Genomic DNA, 27,274 nt, shown 5'->3' with positions numbered 1-27,274 from the left:
ATACCTGAGTGTTGGTCCACCACTGCACAGCATATAACATTGGATATAGAAACAAATTGAGCAACAACCATGTTCAGTGATTTAATAGTGTATGAGTGATTGTGCATTTGAAAATGGTAACAAAAAAATCACACCCGTGTGAACTGAGTGGTGCAACTCCCCTCCCCCCTGCCTCTCTCTCTCTCTCTCATTAGCAGGCAACAGTGCAGCACTATCTCTCTCTCTCTGTTTCTGGCACAACAGCACCACTTTTGCCCCTAGTGGTACTCTAAACATAGTAACATAGTCACATAGGTTCGGACGGACATTGCTGTTCCTTGGAGTGGTTGCACCACTCAAACACTTTCCAGTCACACCTACACAGCAAAACAATATGTCACGTTTCTCAAAAAGAAAAAAAGACTGTAAGTGTGTGTGTGTGTGTGTGTGTGTGTGTGTGTGTGTGTGTGTGTGTGTGTGTGTGTGTGTGTGTGTGTGTGTGTGTTTAAACATGTATTTTCATGGTCCGAAACATTCAGTTTGGTTTGGGGTGACATTATAGTGTAGGCCTACATGAAATGTAATCCTTTCAGTAGGCCTAGTACAGGAAAAATAATGAAAAAAGTTGGAAAAAAAGATGAAAGTGGTTCCTGTATTTGAAATACATACATTCCTCTGCATCAGTGTTCATGTTCATAGTGAATGTAGTATCTCAATTAAATATTTGGTTAAAAAAAGGATACAGAGAGAACAAATTAATCAGTGCATACAGAACTAATTCCATAACCATTTGAATATCTGCAACTGTTGGCGATGGCAAATCAACTTGATTTTTACATTATAGGAGCAGCGGAGAATAGTAAAGGCTTCCTTTCAAAGACAAACAAGCAAAACAAATCATTTAGTCACACAAACCAAATAGAAAAACATACAGTATACTCCTGTGAGGGTCTATCATGTCCCTCTTGTGGTGAAGCTTGGCTACTGCCGATATCAAAACAACAAAATGAATGGCCTCATAATATTGTCATTGAGGCCTACAGAAAACTGTGATATTAACATAATGATTAATTACATCAGACTGAAAAACATTTGTTGATCTGGAACAGAGTTCACTGTACAAGAAATCTGCATTGTAGCCCAAAGTGTAGGGAAGGAAAAAAAAGTTAGGCTTGTCTCAGTATACTGAAACAAATCAAGGGGGGTGTATACATATAGTTATTAATATAGATCTCATGTATCAAGTCATTTCTTGGTTCACAAGATTTAAAAAAAATACAAAAACATAAAATATTTCAATAGTAAATTTCTACAGTAATTGTCCATTTCATCCTCTGGTAAACTGATCTACTGCAATGATATTTTACACACAAAGGACCTATTTATAAACCTTCCATTTTTTCCTTCCCAACATCTTAATAAACAACATTGTTTGCTTCAGTGCTCTCTTATCCTGAAATGTTAGATATATACACCTATACCCTTGTAGTCTAGTTTGCTAATTTGTTCCAGTCGGTTATTGTTTATCACAGCCTACATACAGTGGAACTGGAACTGAATTGAATGGACATGCTGGACAAATTTTGTTCTACCTCTTTCAGCGTACAATGTACATAATCATAAACAAACCTCCCATCGAACCTTCTATCTATCTATCTCTCAAACTTTCCTACCACCCCCTCCCCCCCCCTCCCCTCATCCACCACCCCCTTGTTGACTTCAAATTTAACTCGATGCAGAAGCTTTCTAAGTGAGTTATATCCAGGACCGCTGGTGTTTGGGATGGATTGGCATGTCTCATCCACTGGTCCGGGCTTGTCCTGCTCTGGGTTTTATCTTGCTGCAGCTGAAACACACAATAGACACATGATAATCTTTCCTAAAGGCCATTAAGAGATTCACATTTAGGCTTTCTAAAAACTAAACTAGAAAAAGTGCCCTTCTGGGCACAGGTCTCCACCAGGAGGATAGGAGTGTGAGTGTGATGTTTGGCAAAATGTTTAGGAGCAATATAAACGCGTGTGTGCGTGTGCGCGTGCGTACATGCGTGCGTGTGTGTGACGTGGCTTGGCCTGTTGTAGCGCCACCATGAGGCTGATTTGAAAACTGTCAAGTGGCATTTCTTCCAAAGCCTAGTGGGAATATGCATGCACAGTTTCACCACAATCGGACGCTGCGTTGAGTAGTTGTGGCGATTTGTACAAAACGGGTACAAAGCGGGCTACTCCTGAAAAGTTTAGAAGCCAATCGTAGCCAATGAGGGTGGATTATGAGAAATCAAACAAACCCGTCTTGATCACATGACTATGGAGAGCATGTGTACCGATTTGCGTGAAATTTGGATAAAATCTGAAGGAGTAATATTAGAAAATGTGTTTTACATATGTCGGCCTCCTGGTGGCGCTATAAAGAGCAGATGTGAAAAATTCCAGGCAAAGGTTTTTCCTTGGCCTCTAGGGAGTTGGCATACAAAGTTATCCACAGATCCGTGCAGTTAGAGGTAAAACACTTTTCTGCCAGTTATAGCGCCACCATGAGGCTGAGTTGAAAATGTTCATGTGGCATTTCTTCCTCGGCCTAGTGGGAATGTGCGTGCACAATTTCACGGAAATCACACGATGTGTTCATGATTTGCAGCATTTTGTTTGAAACTGAGCACTCCTGCTTGCTTTGGAAGCCAATCTTCCAAATCTTTATCAGGATGGAGTCTGAGAAATCTGAAAGACCCGTTTCGTTGAATGGCTCTAGAGAGACTGTGTACCAATTTGCGTGATGTTTGGACAAAATCCTTAGGTGTACTGTCCAAAAACTTGTTTTGCACAAAGCGGCCTCCTGGTGGCGCTATAACAGGCCGTTCTGGAAATTTTGGGGCAGAGGTCACATCGTTGGCATCCAGGGAGTGTGTGTGCAAAATTTGGCATCGACCGGGTTAACGGTGCCGGAGATTAGCTGATCACAGACGGACGGACGGACGGACGGACGGACGGACGGACGGACGGACGGACGGACGGACGGACGGACGGACGGACGGACACACGGACGGACGGACACACGGACGGACGGACAGACAGCAAAACATAAAACATACTCTCTCCCCATGCCTTCGGCCTGGTGGAGACAATAAAAGATCCTACATTTATATGGGAGTCTATGTTCATTTGCATAATTTCCTCAACTCAACAGCAGATGGCAATGCTGCTACTGTACCTATGCGTGAGGAGACAGGAGAAAGGTAGCATTCTCTCTACAAGGTTTACAAGTTAGTTAATAGTGGGGTTCAAGGACCCTCAGGGTTTCTTGAGTGTGTTCCAAATGGACCGTTACAGGTTGGTAACTTTGAAATGCAGGTTTTGGTACTGAACTGTACCAACCAGCGGCCATTGTGTGCTCAGCTGAGAACTGGTACTCTGGCTAAATGGTAAATGGTAAATGGTGCATTTATATAGCGCCTTTATCCAAGGCGCTTTACATAGATTGTGCATTACATTCACCCATTCACACACACATTCATACACCAATTGCGGCGGAAGCCATGCAAGGTACCAACCAGCACATCGGGAGCAATTTGGGGTTCAGCGTCTTGCCCAAGGACACTTCGACATGTAGACAGGAGGAGCCGGGATTTGAACCGCCGACCCATGGATCATTGGACGACCTGCTCTGGCTATTGAGGTAGGTCGGTTTTCAGCGGTGCCAGATAGGGCTTTAAGCAACTAGTCGACTAGTAAATCTACTAGTTGACCTTGTTGGTACTAGTTGACTAGTTGATAATCATTTTTTAAGAGCCTGCCCAGGGACTACAGATGAAATTTAGCTTTGGCTAACTCTGGCCCATTTACATTGAGGTGAAAACTGACATGTTGATTAATGAGCTTTGTCCCTATATTATTATTATTATTATTTTTAACATAATAGGTAGGCCACTAGGCTAGTAAACTAGGCAACCAGTCAACTAGTAAAAATCACTAGAAGTGAAAGCCCCAGTGACAGAAGAGAATAGATTGTGTAATGTACAGTATATGTGACCTAAATGATGTTGAAAATTAATTTCATTTTATGTTTTATTAATAATGGAACCCTCAAATCATCATTGTATGATGATTTGAGGGTTCCATTATTTGAGGCAATGCAACAACAAAAACCTGAACTATTCTGGGAAGATGATGGTCAGAAGTTGGAGTTGGATTTAATCATGAAGTATTTAAGATGGCACAGTTTCTAGACTGGAGTATTTGGAGGAAAGTGTGTCTGTCTCAGAGACACACCCGGGCCGTGTGAACTGAGTGGTGCAACAGATGGTGATTGGTGACTCATGGTCACATCTCACATGGGTCATGTACTGTCTCCTGAACACAGATTGCCAATAGATTTATTTAATAGATGTAATATTAATATGCCATGTAGTACAAAGTCCAAGAAGCCTTAAAAGAAAGGAATAACACTATTTGGGGTGACAACCGAATAGAGAGCCTTAATGCTATGCACCTGGCAGCTTTTTGACAAATGAAGCAAACAAATATACAAGATACAGCACGGAATTACACCATGTTCTGAAATATAATATATTATAATATTCTGAATGTGTGTGTGCGTGTGCATGTGTGCGTGCGTGTGTGTGTGTGTGGGGAGGGGGATCTTAGTACAATACACAAGTAACATGCATGCAAGAGAGTAGGCTATTCTACCAGAAAACTGGGAAATGTATACCTATCTTCCTGGTATTGCCAAAATGGAAAGTGATTAAAAACAATACAAATAAATAGGTTTGCAGATTACTGACCAAAACAGCTTTTTCTTTTGTAATATTCCTAAAACTTGACTCAGTTTTCCTCTCGTGGGTGCAATCAAGTAATCTAGACATGCTTATAGTATTAACAGAGGAAACGTGTTTGTGAGTAAATTTACCAAACCACATACAAATTACACGCTCACACAAATATTTACGCTTACGTGTTCATGGACATAAACACACACACACACACACACACACACACACACACACACACACACACACAGAGTGTCTGGACTACATTGACATTTGCCGGCCAACACAATAGCTCCCGTCCCAAATAATCTGTGTGTTTACGAGGAAGTCCCTATCTTTCTGCCCCTGCTGGTCGTTCAAGGGTGGGGCGCAAAATCACAGGAAACACCTTCCCTCACCCAGCGCGCAGCCCAAAGCCCATTACGGGACACGTAGGCTACAATGAGATATTAAAAGCTCCCGAACTTCCCTGGAATAATTGCAAATGCATGCCTGATGAAGCAGCAGTGCTGCGCGGAGTGAAGAAGTCAGAGACTGAACACTTTGAAAACATGTTAAAGAGCCACTACTACAGTCTACTCCAGGGGTTTTCAACAGGTGGTCCGTGGACCACTGGTGGTCCCTGGACGTATTGCATGTGGTCCCTGACCATTCATTTAGTAATGTAGGATTTGTTGATTTTTAAAAATGTCCTTCCACTAGTTGAGAAACAGTGAACTGAATGACCTGGTGCCCTATGATGACTGTCATTTACTGAAAAATTGGAGGTCAAGAAATTCAACAGAAAAAGGGAGTACGAATCTCAAGAGAGGGAAGTGCAGCGGATTGTCTGGTTGAGTCATTATTATTAGGAAAGTATTAGTAGTCAGTGGACAATTGGTTGAGAAACAGTGGAATGTGTACACATGGGACGCATATAGCAAGTGTTACAAAAGCATTAATCTTAGCCCTTAGCCCATATCCCAACCCAACGCAACAGTGGTCCCCAGGTTGATTCTAAGTCAGGGTGGTGGTCCCTGGTTCACAATCAGTTGAAAACCCCTGGTCTACTCTAAACCCTAATTGTTTATTTGTGAGAAATACAGATCTATTTTTCTGTTTTCTTTTTCCTTTATTTTAATAGGAAGCATGTGTCTGTGAAGATAGCCCATTGGTCATCATTGGCCACTTTCACTTACAATACTTAAATAATTTTGAGTTTCATAACAAATTTCAATTAATTACAAACTTTGTAACGTTCGTTGTGTATGAAACTACATGGAGGAATTTGTAGGATACTGTAAGTAAATATATTTTTTATATATTTACACAGTCAGATAACTCACAAATAGATTTAACCAATATTTATTATAGAATGAGAATACAAGTGTGCATATAATATTTTATCTTGGCATTCGGCTCTGCTACATTTTTCTCCCTGCTTGGCACAATTAAACACCATCATTAAACATTAAGAGCAGGGAGATAGATATACAATAACAACCCCCCATGGGGAACAGAACCCAGTGACCCACCGGTGGTGCTGGGGTGGCGGTGGGAGCAAACATTGCATAACAGCAACCAGGAACCATTATGCAGCAGGAAGGCATGAAAGAAGACATGCAGAATGCATACATTCGGCAAGAATGCATGCGGTCTAGGTGAGCTTAAATACCTCGCCCAATTGGTCAGCTGACTGCCACAACAGCGTATGACATGTGGGTCTTGTAAACACTGTATACACCCACATAGTACTGCACAGGAGTACCCCTCGAGTATAGGAATGAAATTAAATGAAATGATTACTATATTTACCCAGGGTATCTGGGCTAAGCTCAAGAACTTGTTTCCAGCCAGGCCCTGCTCATAGAACATTTAATCGTAGTGGTTCAATGCCTTGTTCAAGGGCACTTCAGCGGTGGTAATTTTAACGTGTCGGACCGCTGATTCGAACTGGCGACCTTCCGGTATCAAGACCGCTCCGCAATCCGTTTGGCCACCGCTGCCACTGAAATGCGCCCCTTGAGCCCCATGAAGCCACTCGAGTATATCTGACTGAACTAACTCTGCAAGCTACGTATCGTTTGTTTTCCTGAGAAACTAAATGACGTGGTGACCTATGATGAGGCCTCAATGTTGCAAAATCAATTCAACCCACAAATGAAGGGTGTAGAAAAACTATTGCAATGTTATTTGTCTGATAATGTTATTAGTGTATAAATCATATCTTTCAAAATGTCCACATAAATGTCCACATAAACTCTAGTGTCCCTATCCCTATATTCTGGGTCAAACATAACACACACACAAATAACAGATCTACAGTACACACTCTCACAACATGTTGCAATGGGATGAGTTGTGAGCTCGTAGGTTTTCTGCAAAGATATTTGGTCTAGAGCGGAAAAGTTAGAATGACTGGTATAGACCCCTGGGTGACTGACTGGTCAATTCAACAGACTCTCATTTTGAACATTGTTGTTGTATTGAATGGGAAGCAATGTAAATGTTTACCATTCTCTTCTCCTCCTGACGATTTCACCCCCAGAAGCATTACTCCATCTTTGGTGCTCTCAGGTCTGCTTTGGAAAGATGCACTGCACAGAATCAAAGGACACAAATTAATACTTTGTAATTTAGCACTGCACATTGTAATTTAGTATGTAGAAATGATAATTAACTTCACTTGACACTGAACAAACCAATCTCTTCAAAATTCAGACATACTCACTTTTCAGTGCCATTATCAATGGTCTCTGTTGGACACATAGCAAAAAGGGGACATTTGTAAACCCAAGTGCCTTTATTTATTTTTGCAAGGTTATTTCATTCTTATATGAATAAATCATAGATTAAAATTGATATTAAAGTTTGGAGAAGGGGGTCCCACCGGACAAGCTTCAAGCACACTCTCGCAAGGATTAATTTAAAAAAGCCTTTATTGCTAGCAATAAAAACAGCTGTAGCAGCTGTTTTTAAAAACAATTAAAAGCCACCAAAAGCCGACCGGTTTCGACAATCACGTCTTCTTCAGGGCGTGGCTAGTATAGAGCTTGCTCTATACTAAATCGATAATAAATCGACTAAATCTACAGTTGATTTAGTCGACTAAAAGGTATCTTGGCGAGCCTTGATGCCATAATGGCTTCTTTTACACCTGCTGAAAATAGCAGATCTACAAGCTCACAACGCGCGTTGTGAGCTTGTAGATCGGCTATTTTCAGCATGCAACCAAGTGTAAAATGACTTATAGTGCAGGATCTCTTGTCCACTAGTCCCTTCCTAACATTTTAGTCTAGATTTTATCTGTTGATGAAATCGTCAGTATATTTAGTCTTAGTTTTAGTCATCATAGCTTAGTTTTCATTTAGTTTCCATGTAGTTTTCGTCAGTGAAAAACGGTTGTCGACGAACATTTTTCGTCTTCGTTTTAGTCGACGAAAACAACACTGCTGCCGGACTACCATATACTGTCCATTCATAAGACACTTACCTGTGTGGTCGTGGACCTTCATATACTGTCCATTCATAAGACACTTACCTGTGTGGTCGTGGACCTTCATATACTGTCCATTCATAAGACCCTTACCCGTGTGGTCGTGGACCTTCATATACTGTCCATTCATAAGACACTTACCTGTGTGGTCGTGGACCATATACTGTCCATTCATAAGACCCTTACCTGTGTGGTCGTGGACCTTCATATACTGTCCATTCATAAGACACTTACCTGTGTGGTCGTGGACCTTCATATACTGTCCATTCATAAGACACTTACCTGTGTGGTCGTGGACCATATACTGTCCATTCATAAGACACTTACCTGTGTGGTCGTGGACCTTCATGCATTTGAATTTGAAAATGAAGACGAGAGCGGCCACGGCCACGCCGAGGACCGGGAGAAGAATCCACAGGAGCCTTCTGTCTGTGTATAGATAATGACAGAGATGTTTATTTTTATATTTTATATTTGTTTTCCTGAGAAACTAAATGACCTGGTGACCAGTGGTGGAAAAAGTATGTTTTACTTAAGTAAAAGTACAAATACTGCAATTTAGAACTATACTTCGTTACAAGTAAAAGTACGGAATTGAAAATGTACTTGAGTAAAAGTACAAAAGTATCGGCATCAAAATGTGCTTAAAGTACTAAAAGTAAAAGTAGTCATTGTGCAGAATGTGCCATTTCACAAGTTCAAAATGTGTACAAAATCGATTGAAAAATAGCAGATCTACAAGCTCACAATGCGTCGCAACGCGACACATTGTGAGCTTGTAGATCGGCTATTTTCAAATGGCCGAAATGTATAGGGTTGAAGTGGTTAATGTATTTTTTCTAATCAAAATTAAAATCTCCAAAGCAACTAGTAACTAAAGTTTTCAAATAATTGTAGTGAAGTAAAAGTACAAATTTTGGCTCCGAGATGTAGTGGAGTAGAAGTAAAAGTATTGGAAATACTCAAGTAAAGTACAAATACCTCAAAATTGTACTTAACCCATTTTTGGCGGGAACCCCTTTTGGTGTTAGCATTATGTTATGCTTTAGCTATTGAAAAATAGCAGATCTACAAGCTCATAGCGCGCCACCGAGTGGCGCGCTACAAGCTTGTAGGTCTGCTATTTTTGAAAAATCGAAGAACCACTGACATAGAAACATAGCTTTTTCAGAAAACTGTCAGGATGTAGAAGACAGATCTCAGGTCAAAATGTACAGTACTTAGTTACTTTCCACCACTGCTGGTGACCTATGATGAGGCCTCAATGTTGTAGGTGAAGATATTCCACAGAAAAAGGGAGTTGTAATTTCAAGAAGGGGAAGTGTACACAGCCTGGTTCAGTCATCATTATTAGGAGATATATATTGCATGTGTGTGCTCGACGCTCATACAATCAGTATATCAGTTAATAATACAATGAGTTTAATATGGAAGGTTGGACAAAGTAAGAACGGAATTATGGTAACCGTGAGATAAGAATAGATCAGTGGTTCTCTACCTTTTCTGAGCTCCGCAGACCACTCGCATATTTCAGGTCAATAATGACCCATATGGGCTTGATATAATTTGTTGTGCGTACTATCGCGTGGTATAGTGCAACAAATCTTTCATTTCCAAGCCTTTCCCCCCACGGTTATTAATTCAAATATGTTATTTATGGACTTTTAAAACGTTTTCCCATGGACCACCTGCAGACCTAATTATACCATGAGGCATGGACCACTAGTAGTGTGTGGACTATTGGTTGAGAAACAGTGGGATGCCTAGGCATGGGATACATAACAAGTGGACCCCAGGTTGATTCTTAGTCAGGGTGGTGGTCCCTGGTTTCACAATCACTTGACAACCCCTGCACTACGGAGTATACTTGAGGCTCTTAACCCATTTAGACCTGAGGACGATTCTACAAATGCCTTCTAAATGCTAACAGTTTTCTGAAAAACCCATGTTCCTATGTCAGTCATTCTCAAACATTTTCATGTCAAGGACCCCCAAGATTATATGTAATAGGCCGCCGACCCTCATCTGAAAATATGTTGTTCCAGGGAACCTCCAGAAGCAAAGATTTGAGTTAAAAACGTTGGCTCTGAAAGAATATATATATATATTCAAATTTGCGCCACATTTTCAAGATTAAAAAAAAATAGCAGACCTATACAAGCTTGTAGCGCGGCACTTGGTCAAAATGGGTTGGCAGCACGATATAATGTAACTTGTTTGAACAACTATACTGTATATAGCATATTACATCCCACACAATTATAAAGTTAGGGAGAACATCAACGATGGGGAGGAGAGATGAGCTTCACTGGCACAGGTGACCTCTTGGTACAATAGCAGTGGCAACACAGAAATATGTGGGTAGTGTTAATTGGAATAGCAACTACATTTGGAGGACAAAAGCTGTAAGAATTAATGTAGGCTACTCTAAAAGAATATTAAGATATACTATTAAGTGCAGAGATTTACTAGCTGACACAATATCCTGTAGATGCCAAGCAGTTAAATGTGATTGGAATTTGTCGGGTAAAATTAGATAATTCTGTCGCTGTCAGGAGGAAAACACCTATAACTCCATTTTGGAGGTTTTTGAACACCCTTTATGTCTGTGTTAAAAATTTAAAAAACGCTTTGGACAATAATTATTCTGAACTCCATTGGACCCTCAAATATATAAAGTCACAATACCAACTTTAATCAGGCAGTATCTCATTGTTTTAAAAATATAAGGTTTTCTTCATTTCCTGTCCTGACTATCTCATTGTTTTAAAAATATAACGTTTTCTTAATTTCCTGTCCTGACAAATCTATATTTATTTAGTTGGGTGGTTTCTTCTCGACAGCAGAGACATGCTGAATACTTTTCTGAAACAGTTGAAGCAATAATGGAGGTTCTAAATCCATGTAAATCCCGGGTTCATTCCTGTAGACCTTTTCATTTAATTACACAATCTTGTATTTTAGATATTCTTATATTTAAAGGACAACTTTAGTTTTTACCAACCAAGGTTCATGTTTTAGGTTGTTATTAGAGAAAGTAAAAGATGAGTGTTACTTTTTTTTCCATTTGCTGCTTTCTTTCGTTTTAGCGATTTTAGCTATTTTTGACAGGGGGGTGGGGGCATTCGAACATGGTCCTAAATATGTATTCTTTTTACAAAAGAATATGGTGATTTTTTTATTTATGATTTACTATAGTCCTACTAGACCCCAAGAAATTATATCTGGCCACAAAAGATCACGGGATCTACTAAATGTGACAAACTGACATATTGAGCCTACGACACACAGTATGGCATCCCCCTACTACCTCTACCTTCACATTCAGTAGATCCTGTGTGGCCAGATGTAAAACAACACACACACACACACACACACACACACACACACACACACACACACACACACACACACACACACACACACACACACACACACACACACACACACACACACACACACACACACACACACACACACACACACACACACACACACACACACACACACACACGTATCTTCTTACCTGATTTGGTAGATTCTTGTTCCTTCGGGCTGCCACTCTGTGGACCTAAATGATCCAAATGTTTTCTTTAAGATTGATTTAGATTCAATTGATGAGTCATGATTAGCAATCATTTTTGTGAATGTGATTTCTCCACAACTTACCAGCATCGTTTCCTTGAGGACTTTGGGTTGCTTTATTCGTCTTATCTGCAAATATAGATACACAGTTTATACTTTATGTTGTTATATGGACATTCTGTGGGGGGGAAAAAGCATTCTTGTAAATTGAAGGCTTTATTGGATTACGTTGCGACCATCAAGTGTCCTTCCTCAGGTGGCACCTGAGGAAGGACACTCTGGTCGAAATGTTAATGTAACCGTTTGCACATTAACCCATTCTGAACGGGAACCCCTTTTGGTGTTTGAAGCATTATGTTATACTTTAGCTATTGAAAAATAGCAGATCTACAAGCTCATATGTCTGCTATTTTTGAAAAATTGTGAAAATGCGGCACAAATCTTTGAATATATTCTTTCAGAGCGAACATTTTTAACTCAAACCTTTGCTTCTGAGGGGTTCCTGGAACTACATATTTTCAGATGGGGGTCGGCGGCCGATTACATATCATTTTTGGGGTCCTTGACATGAAATATTGAGCACCACTAATACAGAAACATGAGGTATTTCAGAAAACTGTCCGAATTTAGAAGATTTTCAAAATTTCGATGTCAGGCCAAAATGGGTTAAACTTTACTCTGAGCAGCAGCTGCCTGTGCGGACTTCCTTCTATTTTAATGTTCATGTTTAGTGCTGCACCACCAGCGACCAAGGTGGATGTGCAGAACAATTGAGCAGTTTAATCCATCTAAAAGTCCATCATTTATTCTGACCCCTCCCCGAAAAGGCCTATATGTGTCCTGACCCTTTATCCATAATTTATACATTATGGATAAATATTGTGGACTTAGATGGTATTTTGTCTCAACTGCTTCATTTTTCGTCTCTGTCGTGCAGGGACGTGCAGAGAGTGTTAGAGAGGCAGGGGCTGAAATCCCATAAGAGGGCACTTTTGGCCCAAAATAGCGAAAATAGCAGATCTACAAGCTCACAACGCGTCGCGCTGCGACGCGTTGAGAGCTTGTAGATCAGCTATTTTCGGGGTGCAACCCTGCACTCTTTATCTACTGGAGATGCAGTGTACGGCATGGGTTTTGAAACAAATTAGTTCAGGAGACTTCGGGAAAGAAAATAGTAGTAAATGCTGCATTCGTGGTCTGGAGAGGGCAGTTGTTTTACAGACGGGTAAAAGGGCAGGGGCTGAAGCCCCCGTTGATGTCTATGTGTGCATGCACGTCCCTGCTGTCGTGTAGAAACCTCCGATCTCCAGGTTTAAAATTTTGTGTGTTATTTCGCCCTACTTGATCATACTACTGTACATGCAGCGTCACACAAAAGCAGCAGATCCACAAGCCTCGAAACACGGCGCGAAGCGACATGTTTTGAGCTTGTAGATCTGCTGTATGTTGATAGAACTTGAATCCTGGAAAGTAACAGTTTTAGACATTAGGAGGTTTACACCCAGACAGAGACTTTTTAATTTAGATTTTGAAGTGCCATAAAAAGCACATTCCATATTGTACATTTTGCAAATACAATTTCTATTTTTGCCCCCCCTCATCTAACTACACTGTATAACAGTTAAAGCAGACAAAGAAATGTATACTAGGTCTTCTTGAAACGTACCTGTACCTCCTGCGGGCATGCTTGCACCTGGAGAACATCAGTGATTAATAGTTAATGTTTATAGAGACATATACAGTCATTTATATGTTATATCCAAGCCAACACATTTGTTTAGAGGTTAAGGTTCACTCACTGCTATTTAACAATGCTTTAGTTTAGTTTGATACTATAGTACGATACATACCTTTGTCTGGCATAGCTGTTGGATTGTTGCTCGGACCAGACTCTGATATCATAAAAATGAATGAATAAATATTAAATAAGTAAAATGAATAGAACATGCCATGCATACAATTTCCAACGAACCACGCAACTATAATAGCAAAACCAGACTCGTTTTACAACAATCATACTGGTTCACTTCAGAAACCCTGTGCAGTCTGCACAGATTCAGTCTGCACAGAAGAATCTGGACCGCGGGAAAGCAACTGTGTCATCGTGCCGTGCTGCGAACTTGTGCATCTGCTACTGTGATAGTGCCGTCGCTACCTATACGCGCAATACGCACTGCGAGTAGGGCAACCAAATGGTCAGCTACGTCCCTGTATTGTGAACATTTTGGAAAAGTCCTGAAAGTGTTGAATTTGTTTGAGACAAATCTTCCAAATATATATATATCAATTTGGGGCTCCTTGGCACGAAAAAGTGTGAGAACTACTGATATAGAAGGCATTTGTAGAATCGGCCTAAGGGTCATAAATTAATGGGTTGAAACACCTTGATACACAAGCTCACAGAACGCACACAAGACGACACGACAAGACGACACGACACGACACGACACGACACGACACGACACGACACGACATGACACGACACGACAACACAAAACAACACGTTTGCCAATTTTCGCCTTATTGCTCACCTATTGTGAGCTGGCCAGAATAGGGATGCTCACTGCTCAGGGTCCATGTGGTTAAAACCACTAGAACTCTGGCATCCCTAAAAGAGCGTCGCAGTCCCGCCCCCTCGAGAGACCCGGAAAAGAATTCCCCGTTCATTTTCCTCATAGACTTTTCAAAAAGTATTTTTCTTTACACCGCGGACAAAGCCAAATCGAGTTGTGACAAATCATGACAATAATCACAATGTTCAAATAATTAGAAAGAAGAAAAAAAGGCAGGTTACAACACTTTTTGTTTTGTTTTTCTTCGTAAACGTCTTTAAATAAATACTTTTTGAAAAGTCTAAGAGGAAAATTAACGGGGAATTCTTTTCCAGGTTTCTCGTCGTAATGAAAGGGGGCGGGACTACGACGCTCTAGCAGTGGGCGTGGTTTTCCAGTATAGGGGTCAGCACCAGTGGTCAGCACCACTGACAAATCTGCCATTCATTTTCCCCATAGAGATTTACAAAACATATTTATATAAATTATTTTAAGCCTAGAATCAAGCCACCCAGAATCCTGGTGAATCATGACCATAAAACACAATATTATTATTAATATTTTCACAGAATCAAAGGTTTTATGCAGGTCATGAATCAACAGGATCCTGGATGTCTTGATTCTAGGCTTAAAATAATTGATATATAAATATATTTGTAAATCTCTATGGGGAAAGTGAATGGCAGGCTTTTCAGTGGTGCGAGAAAACCACACCCACTGCTATGCCCATGGCGTCGCAATGGGACACATTGTGAGCAAGCGTAGAAATGATTTGGACATTCTGAAAGTGACCCTTACTAAAGTGTTAATGTACAGTAGCTGAACTGAAATTGTGTGTGGCTGATTTGTGCTTCCCTCCTATATTGTTTACCTGCTGTACCATCTGTCTTATGTAAATGAATAAAATAATATGAAACCTACTGTATTCATGGTAAATTAGCTCTCACCTGACTGGTTGTTATTGCTGGTTTCCGAGGAGTTGTCGGCCTTTGGAAGACTCTCATCCTTGGAGACTGTTATGGTTATGTTTTCACTTTCAGAGTCTATTGCTGATATCACACACACGTAAATGACAGGATGGACAGATTTAATTATTAATGTGAGCAAAAAGATCAACTATTAAATGCACAGTTAATTTTAATCGAGCAGAGAGACTCACTTTCGTTGCCTTTGGTTGGAGCACGTGGGTGAACTACAGCAGGTGCTGTTGTCGTTATTGATTTGGGGGTTAATTGTGGTGGCGCTGTCGCTAATGCCTCTGGTTTTTTGACTGTCGTTGCGGAATCCTGGACAGGAGGCAAAGTTGCCTGTGTGGCAGCATTGATATCTGGAACTGGAAGAAAGAATACGGTAAATAAAAATAAGACTAAGACCAAATGACAGATTTACTAATAGGCCTTGTCGTCTATGTGATTAGTGGTTACTACCGAATAACTAAGCAAGGGATACACAATACTGGATGCTTTATTAAAAACAAAATGTACTGGTCTTACGCTTACATAACGCCTTCCTGAGAGACTTTGTTTCACCCCATCTTGTGCCAATTTACTTTGTATTCCGGTCCATTCTCACTGCTAATTTGTACATTTGGTAGGGAGAGCACAGGCAATCACATCTCGCCCAATACAAGACATCATTCAAGGATGCTTTTTTTTTAAGTTCAAATAATCGAGATACAAGGTCTTTGAACCAACAGCACAGATACTGTATGTAGACTCAAACCATCCTCAACTTTTCACTTATTATGTCCTGTGTTGTTTGCCTTTGGGATTTTTCTGAAAGTGCTCTGATTTGCCTTTGCCTGTGGACGGTGATGTCATCAGAATCAAGATCTGGAACTATCCATTGGCTGAAATGCATTTTCTTAAATGGATAGTTCCAGATCTTGATTCTGATGACATCACTGTCCACAGGCAAATCAGAGCAGTTTTTTGTGGCTAATTATCTGAATAATCTGAATAAAGCCCAGACCACAGAAAATCTACTGAATGTTCAAAGTTCAGTTCAAATTTCTTTGGGTGCAATTGAGGTCAGAAAAAACCTAAAAAAAAAGGTTAAAAAAGAAAGAAAGAAATGTCACCAGACCTTTACACCTTTATTCAACTGCCTAAATGTTTGATATGACTCTCAGTCTACAAATGATATAGATACACAATTGTCAAACATTTCCACACATTTTAAAAAATTTCCTTAACAGATAAAATAGCTCGCAACTCAATGCAATGTGACACGTTAACTTGTGAGCTTGTATTGTGCCTTTTTGATTGGTGCTAGCCACTCCTATATACAGCAATGTGTGTCCCTGGCTGGGTCTGTCTGTCCATCCGAGTACGGAAATAGCGTTTGTTGACCATCAAGTGTCACTGTTGTGCAGGCTAACACACACATGCCCACGCCCACACAGGCCAGGGAGGAGGGCTTGTACAGTACAGTACAGTACAGTACAGTACAGTACAGTACAGTACAGTACAGTACAGTACAGTACAGTACAGTACAGTACAGTACAGTACAGTACAGTACAGTACAACAGCACTAGTAAAGTACAGCACCACTCAGTTCAGACGGGTCTGATTTTTAAGCCATTTTGAAATGGGGGGGGGGCTGTCCAACATTAACATAAGTGGATGTACTCAAGGAAGATGCATGAGTGAGTGAGTGGGGGCCCTGTGGGCTAGAGTCTACACAACATGAACGTGTTTTGGACACTCACTGATCTCATTGTCATCTGCTGTCTTTACTGTGACCACAGGACCAGGAGTGGGGGGGGTAATTGCCATTGGTCCAGCGGGTGGAGCTGCAGTTTCTGTGGATTCAGAGAACACACACACACACACACACACACACACACATTGGCACATGGTCGGTATACTGGTAATATAAGTGATACAATGAACCCTGGTAAAGAGTAGAGGTAAGGAGACCTCTACTGAGGTCTTCATATAACTAATAATAACACAATACGCCTACAGCTAAATGTCACCGAGTCAAAGAGTATATATGTTCAGTATCAGCGGAGGCTGGCATTTAAACTTTTAAAGGGATCGTAACATTAAAAAAAAGTTTTGTTAATTATTCTTTTTTTTGTATGTTTTCTGAGCTCAATTGCACCCAAAAAAACTGAACTTTTAACATTCAGTAGATTTTCTACTGAATGTGAGGTAAGAGTGTGAGGTAAGAGTCCACAAATCCCATATATGACATAAGAATTATGCCAGCAGATGTCACTGTTGAGGGATTTTGCAGCTCAAAAGGCTTCAGAACACAGAGAAAACACCATAATCCACTGAATGTTCAAAGTTCAGGTTGTGTGGGTTTAATTGAGGTCAAGAAAAACGAAAAATAAAAATAAATGAAAATTAATGTCATGAAACCTTTAAGGTCCTTTAACCACTTTCAACCTATCTTGCAAGCCTAGGTGACCTTTGTTCTTTTAAGTAATAGATCTACAAGCTCAGAGCACCTTACCTTACAATGAAATGTGATAATGATCTTGTGTAGATTGTCTATTGTCATAGCTTAAGTTGTAGAAGCAAAATACAACAGAAGAAATAATCTACTCTATATATCAACCAATTTTAACTTGATCATGCATTTCAGTGCCCACAATTACCCCTGTAATTTAGTTCTGAAAAGGTAGAATTGGTCTCACAGAATGGCCACCCAGTTGTATGGGAGGCCAGTTACATACACCCCTCCAATTGTATTTATTAATTTATTTATAAAAAATTAAAAATAAATGCAATCCCCAGGGGTTAAGTTTAAAAAGTGTACAAATATATCAATTATTTTCCAAATGAAACAATGGTTTCCTGTGTGGCTGATAAATAAGATTGAAAGATTGAAACCTTTGTCCTTTCCCCCTATACTGATTTATCAGATGCCTGAGGAAGGTCCTTGATCGGAACGTTGCCTTTTTTTAATAATAAAACGTGTAACGGTAACAGCAAGTGAAGACGGTGTGTGGGTTTATCCATTTCATTTTTAATTTGACTCCTATACGCTGTAATGAAATATGAAAGCTCTCACTTGACTGGTCGCTGTCGCTGCTTTCAGACTTGCTGGTCTCAACAGAGTTGCCGGTCTCATCAGAGATGCTGGTTCCATCGGTATCAGGCTTGGTCTCATCCTTATTAGAGTCTTGTGCGGGGGCTGATTCAGGCGTCTCATCTGATGAAACTGTCAAGCAACACAGCACAACACAACACAGAGTAAGCAGCTGTTTCCACACTAATACGGCTGAGCTCAGACCTTTACTGCATTGCTGTATGCTTGTTGGGTTGGATGAATGTTGTGTAGTGTCATGGCCGCCCCAATGCATTTCCAATGGAGGTCACATGGTTTGACACAACATTTGTGTTGTGTGAGGGAAAGGGGGCAGTCGAAACACAGCTGAAAGCCATACAACAGACCATGTGACCTCCATTGGAAATGCATTGGGGCGGCCATGACACTCACAACGCTGTAAAGGTCTGAGTGAGGCCTAAGGCTTCACTCACACCTGCACAACAGATTGTTGTATAGCTGATGCATGAGACTTGTTGACTGATGCAAGCCCGCAATTCATTTCCAATGGGAGTCACATGGTTTGACACAACATTTGTGTTGTATGAGGGGGAGGGGGGCAGTCGAAACACAGCCGAAAGCCGCACAACAAAAATGTTGTGTCAAACCATGTGACTTCCATTGGAAATGCATTGGGGCGGCCATGACACGTACCCTTTGTTTACATCTAGCATGCAACAATGTTGTATGCTAGATGTGAAGGTGTGAGTGAAGCCTTAGGCGTCTAGGCGCAGCAATTTTCCACTCAGAACAGGCGTCTCCTCCTGTTTTTTAGACAGCTGGTGGATGGAAATTAAGCTCCACCGACGCGGCTGAATGCTGCGACGACCAGATTCCCGGAAACGCTTGCCCCCGCAGCATTCTGCCGCGTGGGTGGAGCTTCATTTCCATCCACCAGCTGTCTAAAAAACCAGGAAGAGACGCCTGCTCCGAGCGGAAAACTGCCGCACCTAGAGGCCCAAGTGTGGAAACAGCTTGAGTGGAGCTTAATTTCCATCCACCAGCTGTTTAAAAACCAGGAAGAAACTCCTGCCACCTTTCCGGCCCTGGTCGTGTATATCTGCTTGTACCCTAAAGCCCACACTATGTTGTCAGCTGTGAGTGTTGACAGATGTTGAATAAACCTGTGGATCTCAAGCATTTTAATTTCAAGGACCCACAGTTTGTGATACATTAGGCCATGGACCTGAGAGTGTACAAATGGAACCAAATGCATGACAATTTGGTTACATTTGTAAACTCTCAGAGTTACAGGGGACTTTAGTATCAATCATTTAGCTGGGAACCCAACCCCCTGGAACCGCCCCAACAACCCTTTTGTTAAGCTTTTGTTTAACAAAAGCTTCAAATGATGTTGCTTCAAGTGGGGTGGAGTAAAAATAATAATAATTAAAAAAGAAAGTTAGAAACAAGTTTCTTATCTCGTATATGTTTGGTCAGGGACTCAGGGTCATGAGTTCAAGGTTCAGAGGTTAACCCATTACATGCCACCATAATTGCGTGGTGCACGGAGCCTCTGTCCACAGCGTCATCTCAAGATGTAAACGATGGTCAGTGCCGTGCACAGACATTTAGAGGAGCAGGTGCTCAGGTGAAAGAAAGGGCACCTTGTGCAGCACATGGAACCGGCCGGTTGCCTTAATAGTGTGAGATATTTTGGGGCCTAAATAAAATATTAGAAGCTTTTTATCAATGATCAATGTCACCATGGTCCACATATACTGTACAGCTTACACTGTAAAAAAAAAAGTGCCCTTTTTTCAAAAGGGCACATTTGTCCAGAGGGAAAAGGGCAGGGGGTGCTCTAGCACCCCCTAGTGTCTATCTGTGCACGTCACTGACAATGGTTTTCCACTCTCGAGCTCAGATTAAAGTGTTATTATTAAACTGTAAACATGGCTCTTTATCTCAATCTGAGCCCTAAAATGCTTTAGACCGCGTGCGTGCATGAGGAGATTTTGGATATTCGATGACTACACACCATGGGAGCCACTGGAGGCTAACGTTGGATGCTAAAAACGGTAAATAAAATACTATTAATTCTGGATTAAATGACATTAAACAAACCCGAAGCACGAATCCCGAGAAAACACACACACACACACACACACACACACACACACACACACACACACACACACACACACACACACACACACACACACACACACACACACACACACACACACACACACAGTTCACTTTTAACCTATTTTAGTATTGACAGGTGGTTTACTGAAATATTTCCTCGTTTGATTGATACAAGGAATGTACAACAAATAAACATGGTTAGTCGTCGAAAACTTGCTATTATTGGCAAGAGATAAATTAACTTTGGCAAGAACATAAAATATTGAATATCCAACAACAATTGAAACTGTTCAGTGAGAGTTCCATTGTCTGTAGTTGCTTCTTTGATGCACTGGCCAAGGCCAAGTTGTTTCATACTGTAGCCTGGCCTATAGTGCTCTTCTTGTCACGCATGAGGGGCTTCAGTCCTGTTTTTGTTGTCAAACATTTTTGTTTGATGGCGGGGAGGGGGGCAGAAAACAGCCATCAAACAAAAATGTTTGGTGAAACCATGTGACTCCCATTGGAAATGCATTGAGGCGGCCATGAGTTGACACACAGAACACAAGTGTGTCTGGTGTGAGTGAGGCCTAAAGAGGTTGATCAGTAAGGCTTCGTACACACAAGAAGAACAACTGTGCTGTGCTCTACCTGTGTTTCATGGCCGCCACAATGCTTTTCCAATGAAAGTCACGTGGTTTGACCAAACACTTGTGTTTGATTGCCCCCCCTCCCCCCATCACACACAACTGTTTGGTCAAACCACGTGACTTCCATTGGAAAAGCATTGAGGCGGCCATAAAACACGGACAGCACAGAGCATGTTCGTCTGATATGTGTGTACGAAGCCTACGAGGTTAGAATGGCCCCTCCTCCTCTACTTCCTACCGCCTAGTATCCTTAATTGAACCACACCCTTCTTCACATTTTTGTAGCATCTTCGAGCATGCATGGGCAACATGCGGCCCGGGGGCCACATGCGGCCCCTGCACCTTCACTTAATGCGTCCCTCAGGTTAATATCAACTGGCGGCCCGGGGGCCACATGCGGCCCCCTGCACCTTCACTTAATGCGCCCCTCAGGTTAATATCAACTGGCGGCCCGGGGGCCACATGCGGCCCCCTGCACCTTCACTTAATGCGTCCCTCAGGTTAATATCAACTGGCGGCCCGGGGGCCACATGCGGCCCCCTGCACCTTCACTTAATGCGTCCCTCAGGTTAATATCAACTGGCGGCCCGGGGGCCACATGCGGCCCCCTGCACCTTCACTTAATGCGTCCCTCAGGTTAATATCAACTGGCGGCCCGGGGGCCACATGCGGCCCCCTGCACCTTTACTTAATGCGGCCCTCAGGTTAATATCAACTGGCGGCCCGGGGGCCACATGCGGCCCCCTGCACCTTCACTTAATGCGTCCCTCAGGTTAATATCAACTGGCGGCCCGGGGGCCACATGCGGCCCCCTGCACCTTCACTTAATGTGTCCCTCAGGTTAATATCAACTGGCGGCCGGGGGGCCACATGCGGCCCCCTGCACCTTCACTTAATGCGTCCCTCAGGTTAATATCAACTGGCGGCCCGGGGGCCACATGCGCCCCCCTGCACCTTCACTTAATGCGTCCCTCAGGTTAATATCAACTGGCGGCCCGGGGGCCACATGCGGCCCCTGCACCTTCACTTAATGCGTCCCTCAGGTTAATATCAGAATATTGATATATTATTCTTATTTCAGCTGTTACAATTCCAAACATGGAAACATGACCCGCTTTAATTACTTTCGTTTAATTTAATTCGTAGCTTAATGACTAGTAGGCTTATTAAAATGTTGTCTTTTTATGTCCAATGTATTTGTATTTAGTTCATAAAGTTAAGATAACTATAATTATAGGCTTTTAAAATTAAATACAAATGTTAATTTTCAGGATTCCAATTCAAAAATAGTAAAAGATTATTCAGGATTTCAATTCAAATATAGCAAAAATAGCAGATCTACATGCTCAAAACACGTCGCAGTGCGACAGAGCTTGTAGATCGGCTATTTTTGCTACGACAGTAATATACAATGTGGCCCTCTTATCTGGAGTGAGTGTGCTAATATATAGTGGCCCTCTGGAGTGAGTGTGGAAATATAGTGGCCCTCTGGAGTGAGTATGGAAATATAGTGGCCCTCTGGAGTGAGTGTGGAAATATAGTGGCCCTCTGGAGTGAGTGTGGAAATATAGTGGCCCTCTGGAGTGAGTGTGGAAATATAGTGGCCCTCTGGAGTGAGTATGGAAATATAGTGGCCCTCTGGAGTGAGTGTGGAAATATAGTGGCCCTCTGGAGTGAGTGTGGAAATACAGTGGCCCTCTGGAGTGAGTGTGGAAATACAGTGGTCCTCTGGAGTGAGTGTACAGTGGCCCTCTGGAGTGAGTGTGGAAATACATTGGCAATCTAGAGCAGGGGTTCTCAACGTTTTTGGCTGGGGACCCCCGGAAATGCTTTGGCCATGTCTCGCAACAATAATTTGGCTGATCTAGAGTGAGTGTGGAAATATAGTGGCCCTCTCCATCGTCAGAGATGAGATGACCACCCCTAGAGGGTGCCGTTTGCACCATAGCTTGGATGAGCAGTTATGAAACTGGACAGATAGATGATTGACAGCTTGAGGGTGTTCCTGTCATTTAATCCATTCTGGGCGGGAACCCCTTTTGGTGTTTTAAAGCATTATGTTGTACTTTAGCTATTGACAAATAGCAGATCTACAAGCTCATAGCGTGGCACAGAGTGCCGCACTACGAGCTTGTAAGTCTGCTATTTTTGAAAAACCGTGAAAATGTGGTGCAAATCTTTGAATATATATTCTTTCAGAGTGAACGTTTTAACTCAAATATTTGCTTCTGGGGGAGTCCCTGGAACAACATGTTTTCAGATGGGGCTCGGCAGCCAATTACATATATTTTTTGGGGGGTCCTTGACATGAAAATGTTTGAGAACCACTGACATAGAAACATAGGGCTTTTCAGAAAACTGTCAGGATTTAGAAGACATTTGTAGAATCGTCCTCAGGTCTAAATGCCGTGGCCCATTAGCATCCCCATTCTGGGCATCATAATAATTCAACGTTTGGCAAAAATAGGTGAACATTCCCTGAAAATAGACGATCTGGATTGGATATTGACCCCCTGGGGGACAAAGGGTAAGTACATAATGTAGATTTTAATGATCAAACAAAGTATTTTTGTCTAACGTGTAACATTTCCTCCGAATAATTGAATCACTTAAGATATGATGGGGTTCCATTCATATATTCTTAGCATGCCCTGTTTTGTCATGGTTTGAAAGGTCATCGTCTGCTACAAAGGCAGGCATCCTCCCAAGTGTCACAGCGAGGATTAAAAGTCAAGATGGCGGTGGCGGTGGTGGTGGCGTCTCCGACACGTTTGAGGTGGATATCCTTTGTTGGGAGGCCAGACCAGTGTGAAGCTGCATCCTGTCCCAGACAGACTATTGTTGTCCCTTGACCCTTCCAGCTGAAAGGTGCAGGCCGGGATGTCCTGTCTTCACTGCTGTCAGTCGTTGATTTGGGCACCCTTTTCCACCCTCCAGTCACGGTCACGTTCTTGAGAAAAGCCCCTCCACGAGAGTCAGCACATGAATCCATCATGTTACTTACAAGACATACGATGCAGTCCTGAACCCTGGTTTATACTTTTGTCGCACGCCGGCGACAACATAGCCAATCTTGTAGATCGGATATGTTCGTTGTGTGACACTGTCCTGCGGCGAAGTGTAAATCAGGCCCAGACTATGAGAAATGTCAAGGGACATTTCCTGTGGCCGGTCAGAAGTCGTGTGTGTGTGTGTGTGTGTGTGTGCACAGGCATGGAACGTTGAGGCAGTGACACCAGCGGTTCTCTAATGCCTCGTCAGGATTGGGGGATTGTTCTAGACGTGAATATAATGATGAAACTGGATTTTCCCTAGATCTTTCTCAACCCAAAATCATTAACGTCTCCTCTCCATGCCTCTTCGCCGGGTTTAACTTTCTTTTCCTTTCAAGACAATGACGGCTCAGACATTTTAAGTGCTGGCATTTTGGGGCTTGGGCTCCACCAGTGTGAGCACGCACGGCGTGGGTGTTGCCTTCAGATGTTTACCGATGGGGAGTTGGGGACGTGTCACTTTGAGGACAATGATCTCTCTTCTCTGTGAGAGAGAGGGCAGTTTGGTTCCCACTGGTTATCTGCTACTTAGATCACCTATCTGGGCAGTGCAGAACAGTTAAAGGTTCTTTTGGATGTGTGCCCGGTCTCGCGCAAGGAAAACAAACAATCAAGAGCCAACCTCTTTTTTTCCCTTTCCTTCAACCAAGAAACAGAACTTATCTGTCGCTTGCCAGTGTGTTTTCACGTCTTAATTGACGCTCCCCTCTCGATTTCTTAGGGACATGCTTTGTTCTTTAACAGCCTGTTTTATTCTGTTTTTGAGAAGCATATGAATTTTTTATTCTAACCCAGTTTATTTAATGACTAGGGCGATCAGATTTAGAGAGTACACGCACGCACGCACACACACGCACAGTCTGTCTTATCTCTGCCCGGATAAACGGAAGTCCACTCTTTCAGTCTGGATGCCCTCAAGCTAATGTTCAAAGTGCCAGTGTCTGACTGGCACACACTATACTCCTCTGGGTACAGGCATAATCTCTGCACATACCAAGACTAAATTAAACAAAATGAAAATAACAAAATGGGAAAAAAAGAAAGAAAGCAAAATAAATAAAAAATAAATGTGGAAGATTGATTTTCCCCAGTGCTCAAAAGCTTAGTGACTGATTTTCTTGTAAAATGTATATCTTGCCAATAATGACATATTATAATAATTCATTGTATATGCTATATGACTAACCATGTTTAGTGTTGTACTGTACCTTCCTTATGAGGAAATATTTCATGAAAACACACGTCAATAAAAAAGCACACAAAATACCACACCATATGCCCAAAGACATGCACTAGCCCAATTCTAGTTCCATTGGCGGACTGAGACTACAATGTTGCTGATCCTGAGCTCAGAACATGTACTGTGGAAGCTGCAACAGTACTGACAGCAGTACTGACAGCAGTACTGACAGCAAAACATAGTGTAAAAGAATGATCAACGTGACAAAATCAAAGGGTTTGTAGATGGTTGATTTTGTCGATTAATACTATGATGAAAAATGTTCGTCGACTACCTTTTTTCTCTGACTAAAACCAAATGGAAACTAAATCAATACTATAAGCTATGATGACTAGAACTAAACATATTGACAATTTCGTCAACAAATAAAAAACTAGACTAGTCCCTTCCTAAAATGTTAGGAAGGGACTAGTGGACAAGAGATCCAATCATTTTACACTTGGTTGCACGCTGAAAATCTTAGATCTACAAGCTCACAGCGTAGATCTGCTATCTTCAGCAAGTTTAAAATCAGTCATTACGATGGCATCAAGGTCCGCCGTCGAACTAAATCAACTGTAGATTAAGTCGACTAAAACTAGACCAACATACTAGAAACATTCCAGGTGACTAAATGAAAACTATTCAAGGGACAATGACTAAACGATAAAATCAAAATGTGCTGTCAAAATCAACGCTGGGTGGGGAACGGTGACCCCCTACCTGTTGTGAGGACCAGGAACGAGGCTAGCAGAAGGAGGACAACAACCCTGATGGTCTCCATGGTGTTTCCACGTACGGCATGCAGCGGTCTGCTCCGTGTCGTCCTTGCTTCCACAGACCCTGAGCTGAGAGAGGCCAGTGGAAAAGGGCCCCGGCCCCCGGTCGTCGCTTGGATGCTTATTCTGGCACTTCCTCCAGATAAAGGAGGGGAGGAAATACACCAGCTTCCCTTCCTGCACGTTTTGGTAAAACAGTGTGTGTGTGCGCGTGGGGGGGTCAGTGCGCGTGTATGTGTGTGTAGAGATATTGAACCAAATTGACAGGAAGTCAGCTCTGAGGAGTGTGTTTGCGAGTATAACAGCCAAACTCCTGGACTTTGGTATTTTTTCCTGCCCTCGTGTTGCAGGGTCCGCACGGCACAGGGGGCTTTATCAGAGACCTGAGGGGACTGAGGGTGGGGGCTTTATCAGAGACCTGAGGGGACTGAGGGTGGGCAGACTGGGCACTGAGCCGGGCATTGTTACACTTGAAAAGGTGACAACTGTTTTGAAGGAGTGAAGGTTCTGGAGGAAAAAAAGGGAAACTCCCACAAGAACTTTGGAATTCATTGTTATCATTAGCTGGGACAGGGTCATTTGTGGTCAGTGGTTTCATAAACAGCTATACCTGGGCCTGGATTTTGAGAAATCTCTACTGTACAGAGTTGCCAAAACATGGGGAGTTTAGTTCCGGCAGTGTGTAGAAAACATATTTCTGGTGATCAGCCCTGGGAAATTAGCACCGAACACATTTGTTTGCATTCACAAGAAATTCTTGAACACAAATAATAGTGGATGCGCAAACTTGGAAAACTCTACAAGTGCTTCAGGATACAGAAAGCATTGCCTTCTCCGCACACACGCGCGCACGCACGCGCGCGCGCACGCACACACACACACACACACACACACACACACACACACACACACACCCCCCCCCCCCCGAGGTGTACGAATGGATGTACATGTTTATTGCGTTCAGAGCTAAGTTAATACTCAGGATTGTGGTGTACTGTACAATAGGAAACCTCCCTGAGGGAGCCGTTGAAATGGCAGCCAGGACGTTTCCATTCTTCATTGTTTTCACAACGGTACACCAGCGG

The 27,274-nt window shown here is 42.2% G+C and overlaps 1 protein-coding gene across 1 annotated transcript; it reads right to left on the bottom strand.

Moving 5' to 3' along the window:
- Positions 1 to 800: 800 nt before the first annotated feature.
- LOC306914589 (uncharacterized protein) lies at positions 801 to 26,431 on the bottom strand. The gene is made up of 13 exons (XM_079491707.1): positions 26,134 to 26,431; positions 18,383 to 18,532; positions 17,067 to 17,159; positions 15,516 to 15,689; positions 15,304 to 15,405; positions 13,655 to 13,696; positions 13,471 to 13,497; positions 11,889 to 11,933; positions 11,746 to 11,790; positions 8,547 to 8,648; positions 7,455 to 7,479; positions 7,238 to 7,320; positions 801 to 1,825 (listed from the first exon to the last, which is right to left on the bottom strand). The coding sequence occupies exons 1-13, from the start codon at positions 26,192 to 26,194 to the stop codon at positions 1,812 to 1,814; spliced, it is 963 nt and encodes a 320-aa protein (XP_079347833.1). The 5' UTR covers positions 26,195 to 26,431; the 3' UTR covers positions 801 to 1,811.
- Between the last annotated feature and the right edge of the window lie 843 nt (positions 26,432 to 27,274).

This window comes from Electrona antarctica, assembly GCF_951216825.1.
Source record: "Electrona antarctica genome assembly, chromosome: 21".
NCBI lineage: Eukaryota > Metazoa > Chordata > Actinopteri > Myctophiformes > Myctophidae > Electrona > Electrona antarctica.
The sequence above is the reverse complement of the archived record's forward strand: the minus strand, read 5'-3'. Positions and strand labels throughout refer to the sequence as shown.

Excerpts from the sequence above, each read along its gene's own strand:
- LOC306914589 (XM_079491707.1), bottom strand. The coding sequence starts at position 26,194 with ATGGAGACCATCAGGGTTGTTGTCCTCCTTCTGCTAGCCTCGTTCCTG. Across the intron at positions 7,480-8,546 it reads GAAGGTCCACGACCACACAG|AGACCATTGATAATGGCACT; the intron begins GTAAGTGTCTTA and ends TGTGTCCAACAG. Across the intron at positions 7,321-7,454 it reads ATTGATAATGGCACTGAAAA|TGCATCTTTCCAAAGCAGAC; the intron begins GTGAGTATGTCT and ends GATTCTGTGCAG.